The sequence below is a fragment of the Chrysochloris asiatica genome, unplaced genomic scaffold (assembly GCF_000296735.1).
Source record: "Chrysochloris asiatica unplaced genomic scaffold, ChrAsi1.0 scaffold00331, whole genome shotgun sequence".
In the NCBI taxonomy this organism is placed as follows: Eukaryota; Metazoa; Chordata; class Mammalia; order Afrosoricida; family Chrysochloridae; genus Chrysochloris; species Chrysochloris asiatica.
Window position 1 is genome coordinate 1,758,076 of NW_006408849.1, and position 11,219 is coordinate 1,769,294.

General features: G+C 42.0%; 1 protein-coding gene across 1 annotated transcript in view; it reads right to left on the reverse strand.

The window, feature by feature from the left end:
- Window positions 1–2,825: 2,825 nt before the first annotated feature.
- Window positions 2,826–11,219, reverse strand: part of LRRC48 (leucine rich repeat containing 48) — a 126,856-nt gene continuing 118,462 nt past the window's right edge. The window contains exons 11-12 of the mRNA XM_006875550.1: window positions 4,098–4,229; window positions 2,826–2,939 (exon numbers count right to left, since the gene is read on the reverse strand). Coding sequence (XP_006875612.1) covers window positions 2,826–2,939; window positions 4,098–4,229 — 246 coding nt within the window. The remainder of the gene's footprint in view (window positions 2,940–4,097; window positions 4,230–11,219) is intronic.

An 11,219-nucleotide genomic window follows, 5' to 3' on the forward strand; every position in this document is an offset into this window, starting at 1 on the left:
AAGGTGGAGGGTCAGAGAAAAAGAGGAAGACCCCCAACGAGATGGATTGGCCAAGTGGCAGCATCGATGGACTCAAGCGTGACAACAGTAGTGAGGATGGCCCAGGATTGGGCAGTGTTTCGTTCTGCTGTGCATAAGGTTGCTATGAGTCAGTACTGACTTGATGGCACCTAACAATAACAACAAGTTTTACCAGGGTCACAGTCATGTCTCCAAGTCTAGGCCCTTCCCATAGCCACTGCCACATCCTCCTAGCCCAGATTCCCCTTATGGACACCATACTTCTTCTACACCTAGAAGCCACCATATGGTCCATGCCCAGGTTTCTTCACAAAGTTACCTCCACATCCTTTGCACACCATGGTCACCTTCATGTCCTCTACATCTGGATCCTCTACCAGGGTTATCATTACATCCTCCTGGTCTGCTCTTCCCCTCCTCCATCACTGTCTTTGCCTCCACACCTGAGTTTTCTCATTGTGTGCATAGTCCACTTCATGCCCTCCACACCTCCATCCTCCATCAGAGTCATTACCTCCTCCATCCTTGGTCCCCACACTGTCACTGCATATCCTCTGTACCTTGAATGTACCCAGGTTACATTTACATTCTCCAGACCTGGGTCACTCCATAGTCACCGTCACTTCCTTCATGCCTGAATTCTTCCACACGATCACTGTCATATACTCAGGTTCCTCACATGGTCACCTCTGTGTCCTCAACCCCAGAAAACACTACCAGGATCATTGTATGTCCTCCAGGTCCAGTCTTCCTTCTTTGTTGTGCTCCACACCCAGCTTCGCTCATTCAGTCCTTCCCCCTCCCCCCCCCATGCACACACATGGTCAGTGTCACGCCCATCATGTCTGGGTCTCTCAACAAAGTCCTTGTCCCATTATCCATGTCCAGGTTTCCCACATGGTCACCTCCACACCTTCCATGTCCAAGTCCCCCAACACCCACCTTCCATGCCTGGATCCAACACCATGGTCATAGTATGTCCTCCACATTTGAGTCCCCAAACAGTCACTTCCATGTTCTCCATGCCTATGTTACCCCACAAGTTATTTTCTTGTTTTCCATGGTTCCCCACCACAGTCACCTCCATGTCTGTCATGATTCCCCCCTGACTAAAGTCACTGTCATGTCCTCCATTCTCAGTTTTACCATCACACTTTTCAATACCTGGGACCCCACAGTCTCCATTACAGCCTCCATTCCCTGGTCCCTAACATAGTCACTTCTTAAGTCCTCCACACCCAGGTTCCCCTACATGGTCATCATTACATTCTTCAAACCCAGGTGTGGTGTCTCCCCATAGTCATCATCACATCCTCCAGGTGTGATCCTCACCCACATTAACTGTCTCATTCTCCACCCTCAACACAGTCACCATCATGTCTTTCAACTGTAGTCTCTCCATAGGGTCATTACCATGTCCTCCAGACCCTTGCCCCATCTCTCACAGTCACTGTTCCATCTTCTACACCCGGGTCATCCAACAGGGTCCTCCATGCTTGAATCTGGTCATTGTCATGTCGTCCATGCTTGGGTCCCCCTACCTGTCACTTCCACTTCTCCTAGTCTATGTCCCCCAACACAATCACCTCTACATCCTTCATGTCCAGTTCTCCCAAAATAGTCACCTCTATGTCTTTTATGGGAGTCCTGGTGTGGTTCTGTGGGCCAATGTGCTGGACTGCAAAGTTGGTTTGAACCGCAAGGTCGGTGGTTCAACCTCACCAGCAGCTCCTTGAAAACCTTATATAGGGTTGTGGGTCAGAACTGACTTGATGGCACTTAACAACAGTAACAACGTCTTGACTTGATGGCACTTAACAAAGGTAACAATGTCTTCTATGCCTGGATCCCCCACAAGGTCATTGACTTATCCAGTACAATTGGTTTCCCCTATATGACCATCCTCATTCTTCTTATGCCTAATGTCATCCCCCCGCCCCCCACAGTCTCTATCATGACCTCCACACCCAGGTTCTTTTACATATCACTTCCATGTTCTTTATGCCCAGGTCCCCCAAAGAAAAAGGCCCAGATCCTCCATACCCAGGTCCTTCTATATGATCATTTCCACATTCTCAATGGCCAGGTTTCCTCCACACAGTTACCTCCACGTCCTCCAGACTTGGGTCCTCCTCCACGGTCATCATCATACCTCCATGCCTGGGTCTCTCCACAGTCCTCCTAGGTTCCCCACATGGTTACTTTCTTGAGGGAAGGAAGTAGTAAAAGCCCTGAACTCTGGCAACAGAGGTCACCTGAGTACTAAAGGGGTCACATACTCATGCCCTTCCTGTATTGGTCCCTGTCTCTGCCACTGCACTTGAGATAGGTGCTGTTCCCACACCTCCCCTGGGGCTGACTTTCCTGTGGAGCTCAGTTCCCGCTTCCCAACTTCAGCGATGGCCCAGGCCCACAGCAGTAGTGCAATGGACTGTCCTTTATCATCCACAACTCACTCTACCCTGCGCTCAGCAGAAGAACCCACAGCAATCACTGTCTGGCAGTACCCTTGAGCCCAGTCCAGCCACTGCTCCCTTGGGAGTGGCATGTAGCCACTTGGCCACCTGTGAGGCTCTGCTGCTCCTTGGGGCCATTTCCCCTCCTTGTACATGGATATGAATTTGGTTTTCTTCTAAAGAATGGATGAAAGGTCACAAAAGTCCTTTATTACTTTCTACATTTGGAAAATGGTTGCAGGGTGAGGAAGAATGGTGTTAGTAAAAGTGGCTGGGGAGTTCCAGCAACTGCTTCTGCATTGGTCAGCAGGTGCTCTACTTTTCCTTCCGGAGTTGAGGGTTCTACATCTAAAAGAGATTGTCAGTGAATTCCAGGTTGTCCAGCTCATTCTGCATGTGGTCAATGTAGTGATTGATCTCCTTCACTCGTTTACGGTTCCTCATGATTTCATCCGTGTGAATCTAGGAGTGAGACCAAACAATGTCCCTAATTCAAATACTAAGTTAACATCTTCTATTGATGCTAACTTAATATTTGAATTAGGAGCATTTGAATTACCTCCAGTGTGAGATAAAGTAAATTGGCTCTTTGAAATTTGCATAGTATAAGTCCCTCATTTACTTTAATGACCCTTTCCACCTCTTCCAATGTGTTTTGGTGAATATATATCTGAGGGGAGTCCTGAATAAGCTCCACACTGCTAACCACAAGGTTGGTGGTTCAAACCCCTCCGGCTGCTTCTCAGAAACCTTATGCAGGGTCACTATGAGTCAGAACGGACTCAACAGCAGTTAACAATAATAACAACTGCCTGTCTGTCAGTTTGGCATATTGTTGTGGCTTGCATGTTGCTATGATGCTAGATAGATACTACATCACTGGTGTTTCAAATACCAGTAGAGTCAGTCAGATTTCAGTGAAGCTTCCAGACTAAGACAGACTAGGAGGAAAGGCTTGGAGATCTACTTACAAATATCAGCTAATGGATCACAACACAGCATTGTCCAATATGGTGCTGAGAGATGTCCCCATTAGCCGATGAGGCAATAGAGGAATCATCACACACCAGGCCAGTGATCATGAGGTTGGTGTCGGACTGGGCAATGTTTTGTTCTGTTGTACGTGGAATTGTCATACTTTAGAGCTGACTCAGCACCAGCTAACAACAACAAATATGAAGGGCAAGTCTGTGGAAAATTTTCCATTATCTTTTCATTCCATTTTTTTCTGCAAACTTTTTAGAAGTCTCCTTACATATTTGAGGTTGTTGTTGTTAAGTGCCATCGAGTCGGTTCTGACTCATAGTGACTCTGTGTAAGGTTTCTGAGGAGCAGCTGGTGAGATTGAACCGTCGACCTTGAGGTTCAAACTGACCTTGCAGTCCTGTGCATTAACCCATAGCACCACACCAGGACTCCATATTTGAGGCAGGAGTTAGAAAAATGAAGTATGTGGGCTTTAAGGCCTCTGTCTGGGCCAAATAAGGTCTTCAGTGTGGAATGCTACAATTCTTAATTTTATTTCTTTCTGAATTTTTTATTGAAAAGATAATTCCTACTTTCTCTCTGGCGGACTGCTAGGGAAACTGGCTAAGCCAGCTAGAGCAGGGGTTCACCCACCTTGTCCACCAAATTCGTGCACCAAGAGTTGACTCTCGTGATCAGCTCATCCTCTCTGTTGTCGATCTTTAGGAGGTGGATGTCATGCGATGCCCCAACGGCATTAACAATTGTATCTTTGTCGACAAAAAGCTGGTGAGTGAGAGTGACCAAAGTGATGAAATCATTTCACCTTGAGCACAATGTCCACCCGAAATTAAAAAGGGATCCCAAGTCTTCCTGTTGGTATGGGTGGGGCCCGCCTTGCACTCTTCCCTGAAGGTTGGCTTCAGGTCTTGCTGTCTCCCAGACCCAAGAAGTCCCAATGCTATGGAGAAGGGCACACCAGGCTGCTGACTCGGAATCTCAGTTGTGAACAGGTTTTCTCCTGGAGAAAGTAGGTGGTAGCCTGGGTGGCCCAAGGCCAGGATGGCTCAAGACTCCCTCAGCTACTCCCAAGTATGACCAATACAAATGTCCAAAACATTTACTGGCTGGTGGGAATTGGGAGGCTGGCCAAGGGCTCAAGGCTACTCCCTGAGGACAGAGGGTCATGCAAGCTGATAGGCAATCAGACCATGACAACCATGCCACCATGTTAACAAAGTTCAATTTGGTGTTTTCTCCTATCTTTTCTTGTTCCTGACCTTGTTTTCTGTCAAGAACAACTGATAGACTAATAGGTTCTAGGTGTTCAACTATGGCAGTTGTCATGCTTCAGAGCATGACAATGGATGGTTGAATAGCAAGCAGAATTATCTCCTAGAGCTAGGAAAGACTGTTTAACCATTTAGCAAGTGGTTGCTTCCACTTTGAAGGGAAGGTGCTCTGTGATGCCCAGAATGGCCCAATACCTAACAGTTTACTATATAGCAGAGAAGACTAAGCGCACACTTTGGTTTGTTTTGCACGGTAGCAGTTAACTTAGTGGCCTCTAGAATACGTTCTGTGGGATCACTATGAGGGGATGTTACTATCCCTTCTTTAAAAATCTATTCTTTGATTAAATATGCTTGTGAAATTCTGCACATTGGTAGTAGACTAAAAAAAAAAAAAAAAAAAAAAAAAAAAAAAAAAAAAAAAAAAAAAAAAGGTCTCCTACAGATATATTTAGGAGCTCTGGTAGCATAGTGGTTATGAATCGGGCTGCCAGCCTTAAGGTCAACAATTCGAAACTACCAGTGGTTCCGTGGGAGAAAGATGAAGCGTTCTGCTCCTGTAAAGATTTACAGCCTCAGAAACCCTGTGCAAGGTCACTATGAGTTGGAGCTGACTCCACAGTACTTAACAACAACAACAACAGATATATTTGGAGTCCTGGTGTGGCACTGTGGAATAATGCACTGGACTGAAAGGTTGGTTTGAACCACAAGTTTGGCGGTTCAAATTACTAACTGCTTCTCAGAAACCCTATACAGGGTTGCTATGAGTCGGAATCAGCTTGATGGTACTTAACAATAATAAAGGTATATTTGGGGATTTCTGGTTTGGGGTCAGAAGAAGCGGAGACAGAGAGCAGAGACTCCTGGTGGAGGCATGAATAAACCAGAGAAGGTGCTTTGCTGGAACAGTTCCAGAGCTTTAGATCTAATATAAGTGAGGGGCATCAGTTTTCGGTACCCACCAGTGGAGACATATGACTGTGTCAGGAATAAATGGTGATTTCAGAGTCAACTGGTATGCTCCCTGAGGCCCACAGCTTGGGCAGAGATCAGAGGGCAGGGCCACAGCCAGGTGGATACAGCGTGAAAGCTACTTGTGGAAAAAGAGGTGTGATGACTTTTTTTTTACTTTTCTTTCCTCCTCTCTCCTGTCTCACCCTCTCTGCCAAGCCCGGGCATCTTCAGGTGAGTGGGAGTGTACCCCCAAAAGGGTCCAGCATTGCACCGACAGGGTACAATTTTCTCACAATGCAAAGAGGGAATCCGTGAAAGCCCCAGCAGTCCCACAAGCTAATCCTTTGGCTGCTTCTTATGACGTCTGACTCTGGTACTTAGCCCTAAAGTTGACTCTCTTACTTGGGCGGGAGCCTTTCTACCTGCCTTACCTAACAAAAGACCATACAGCCAAACCATATTGGCACCTTGTAAAATCCCAACATAAAAGGCAAGAGCCAACACCAACTACTATATACAAGGATACAGTCATTTTGAGAATTACACTGTGCATACGTAGATACCTGACATTCAGAGATAAAATTGTGAACAATCTTTCACCCATTCATTTATCAATATCTACCTGTGTACCTCCATGGCAGTGACTGGGGGAGCAAGTGGACGCCCGCACCCACCTCTGGAGGTTTCTACTACTGCACACTGACCTGCACAGCAAAGGCTATTGGACAGTCTGTACAGTTTTGTTTTTGTTTTTGTGTGCTGAGTTTTTGTCTCTGCTTTTATATTGTTTCTGTTTTGGTCCTTTTGGTATTACTTTTTTCCTGGGGGTGGGAGATTTTTCTCCCTACATTACCCAAGAAGAGACAGCAATCATGGCCATATGGTCAAGTTACAAGCATACCCCATAATATCTTACCATCCAGACAGGAGCCAATACCAGCTGCTATGCATTACATAGATAGCCAACACCTGCTAAGATAGCTAGCAGTTGAGTAATAAGAGACATGAAAGGGGAAGCCTGTCTCCAGATCACACCCACCAGGAGATACTCAGGAAGCTTAACAACACAGCAACATACATTCATTTAATCATTGAAAACATATCTAACTATTGAAAATATCCAAGAAAAAACAACAAAAGATATCAAAACATGTCCAGAAACAGAAAAGAGTAACTTAGACAAATGAGCTGGAGGCAGACATGGACTTCCCATTAGAAGAAGAACAGGCTTTGGATCTGTCTAAGAAGGAATTCAGAAGAATGATATGGAGACAAATCCAAATGCTTTAAAGAGGGGTGGAGGAAAATAAAGAAGTCAGGAAAGTGCTACAGGAGCAATCAAACAATATAGATATAGCATTGGAAACAATTCAAAACCTGCAAAAAGAGGTCCAGATGATTAATAATAAAATATCAGAAATGGACAATACACTGAAAGGGCAAAGGAGTAGAATTGAAAATATGCAAGCCAGAACCACCAAGCTGGAAGACAAGTCTCTCAATAGAAGAGCAAGCAGAAAAAAAGGATAAAAAATCTGAAGACAGTATAAGATTCATGTAGGATAACATGAAGAGGAATAACTTAAGAATTATTGGCACTCTGGAACAGGAAGAATCACAGAAGTCCACAGAAGAGATAGTTGAGGATCTTCTGGAAGAAAATTTCCTTAACATCTTGAAGGAGGAGAAGATAAGCATTCAAGAAGCTGAACAAACCCCAGGAAGGATATATCCCAAAAGAAAATCACCAAGACATATCATAATCAAGTTCTCCAAAAATCAAAGACAAGGAGAGAATCATAAAAACAGCCAGGGAAAAAAGAACTGTTACTTATAAAGGCAAGCAAATTAGATTAAGCTCTGACCTCTCAGCAGAAACCATGCAGACAAGAAGGCAATGAGGAGACATATATAAAACACTACGAGAAAAAAAACCTGCCAACCAAGAATTGTCTAACCAGCAAAGCTGTCAGTCGAACACAATGGTGCAATTAAAAACATCCCAGTATAAACAGAAGCTAAGAGACTTTGTCAAAGCCACCTCTGCACTTCAAAACATCCTAAAAGAAGCTCTTTGGACTGAAAACCAACAAGAGTAGAAAACAACCAGAGATTGACAGACATGGCAATACCACCCAGAACTCAGTTGACAGATAGTAGAGTAGAGTCCAGAACAGAACAAAATTATAACAATGAATTCAGAGGACCTGGGAGGTCAATCAAAGATCAAAATAATAACAATGTCAAAAGGGGAAAATATAGGAATAGAGATCTAGGTGGTAAGGAGGTCAGGTAGATTGCAGGATACAATAGATGGTCTTAAATGGAGGGAAAAGTTAGTAGACTATAGTGTAACCACAAAGAAAGTTAATACTTCACAACATACCATGAAACTGAAGATCCAAGTAGAACATGAAAACTAAGAATAAATTGACAAGAAATAGCACAAACAACATGAACAAGGCACAAGAAGACATGCAGAACAAAGGAAAGAACAGAACCACATGAAAAACTAACACATACCTATTGATAATTACACTAAATGTCAATGGATTAAACGCACTAATGAAGAGACAGAGAGTGGCAGAATGGATAAGAAAACAAGACCCTTCTTGCTGCCTGCAAGAGACACACCTTACACACAAAGACAAAAACAGACTAAAAGTAAAGGATGGGAAAAAATATACCAAGCTAATTGCAATAAAAAAACAAGCAGGAGTGGCAATACTAATCTCTGATAAAATAAACTTTAAGGCAAAATCCAGCAGAAGAGATAAAGAAGGACACTATCTCATTATTAAAGGGTCAATTGAGCAAGATGACATAACCATAATAAATATCTACGCTCCCAGTGAAAAAGCACCAAGACATATAAAGTAAATCCTACTAGAATTGAAGAAAAAAAATAGACAAATCTACAATTATAGTGGGAGATTTTAATACACCACTTTCCTGAGGGATAGAATAACCAGAAAGAAACTTGACAAAGATACAGAGGAACTAAACAGCACAATCAACCAACTTGACCTCATAGATGCGTATAGAGCATTCAACCCAACAACAGCACAATACAGATTCTTTTGCAGTGCACATGGAACATTCTCCAGAATTGATCATGTGTTAGGCCATAAAACAAGCCTCCATAAACTGACAAACATCAAAATACTACAAAGCATCTTTTCAGACCACTATGCTATTAAACTAGCAATCAACTAGGAAGGAAATAAAGTTGAATATATGGAAAATGAATAACATCCAGTTGAAAAGCAACTGGGTAATAAAAGACATTAAACATGAACACACAAAGTTCCTAGAAACATATGAGAACAAAAATACAACATACCAAAATCTTTGGGAAACAATAAAAGCAGTGCTGAGAGGACAATTTATTGCAATAAGTGCACACATCCAAAAAGAAGAAAGAACCAAAATTAACACATTAACAAAGTATCTACAATAATTAGAAACAGACCAACAAAGGGAACCTACAGTCACCAAAAGAAATGAAGATTAAAGCAGAAATAAATGAGTCAGAAAACAGAAAAATGATAGAAAGAATCAACAGGACAAGAAGCTGGTTATTTGAAAAGATTAATAAAATTGACAAACCACTGGCAAACCTAACAGAAGAAATGGGGAAGAGGACACAAATAACACACGTTAAAAACCACATGGGTGATGTCACAACAGACCCAAAGGAAATAAAAAGGATAATAACAGAATACTATGAAGAGTTGTACTCCAACAAATTTGTAAACTTAGAAGAGATGGATACATTTTTAGAAAAACATGATCTACCTAAATTTACACAGAGTGTAAGACTGATAACAAAAGAAGAAATTGATCAGGTTAAAAAAAACTCCCAACCAAAAGAAGTTCTGGTCCAGATGGCTTCACTGGGGAGTTTTATCAAACATTCAGGGAAGAACTGCCACCAATTCTACTCAAAGTGTTCCAGAATATAGAAGAGGATGGAGAATTTTCTAATACATTTTATGAAGCAAGCATAACCCTCATACCAAAACCAGAGAAGGATATCACTAAGAAATAAATTATAAACCAATATACCTCATGAACATAGACATAAAAATTCTCAACAAAATTCTAGCCAATAGACTCCAGTAGCACATCATGAATAAGTGGGTTTCATAAAAGGGATGCAAGGATGGTTCAACATTAGAAAAGCAATCAATGTAATCCATCATATAAATAAGAAAAAGGAAAAGAACCACATGATGCAGAAAAGGGACCACATGATGCAGGAAAGGCATTTGACAAAATCCAACACCCATTCCTGATAAAAACCCTCAACAAAGCAGGAATTGAAAGGAAATACCTCAACATAATTAAGAGCATATATACAAAACCAACAGCCCATATTACTCTCAATGGAGAGAAACTGAAAGCCTTCCCTCTATAAACAGGAACGAGACAAGGATGCCCTTTGTCACCACTCCTATTCAATATTGTGTTGGAAGTCTTAGCCAAAGTTATAAGGCAAGTTAGAGAAATTAAAGGCATCCAAATTAGCAAAGAGGAAGTAAAACTCTCCCTATTTGCAGATGATATGATCCTATACATAGAAAGCCCCAAAGATTTATTGAAAAAGCTACTAGACCTCATTGGAAGATTCAGCAAAGTGGCAGGGTATAAGATCAACATATAAAAATCAGTTGGATTCCTCTATACTAATAATGACAGCGCTGAAAAGGACATTAGGAAAGCAATACCATTTATAATAGCCGCCCAAAGGATGAAATATCTAGGAATAAATATAACCAGAGAAGCAAAGGACCTATACAAAGAAAACTACAAAACACTACTGCAAGAAACCAAAAGAGACTTACAAAACTGGAAGAATATACCATGTTCCTGAATAGGAAGACTTAACATTGTGAAAATGTCAATACTGCCTAAAGCAATTTACACATATAATGCAATCCCAATCCACATTCCAATAACATTCTTCAAAGAGATGGAAAAAATAATTACAAACTTTACATGGAAAGGAAAGAGAACCAGAATACGCAAAACACTACTTAAGAAGAAGAATAAAGTTGGAAGCCTCTTACTCTGTGATTTTAAAATTTATTACACGGCTATAATGGTTAAAACAGCTTGGTACTGGTACAGTGAAAGATACATTGATCAACAGAACAGAATCAAGAATCCAAAAATTAACCCACCCACATACAGCCAACTGATTTTCAACAAAGGGCCTAAGTATATTGCATGGGGAAGAGACAGTCTCTTCAACACATGGTGCTGGCAGAACTGAAAAGCGATATGCAAAAGACTGAAACAAGACCTTTACCTCATGCCATATACAAAAAACAACTCAGCATGGATTAAAGACTTAAATGTGAATCCCAGAATTATAAATGCCATAAATGAAAAAACAGGAACAAATTTGAGGGCTCTAATACAGAGCACAAAGGAGCTCTGGTAGTGTAGTGGTTACGAATCGGGCTGCTGACCTCAGGGTCAGCAGTTTGAAACTACCAGCTGTTCCGTGGGAGAAAGATGA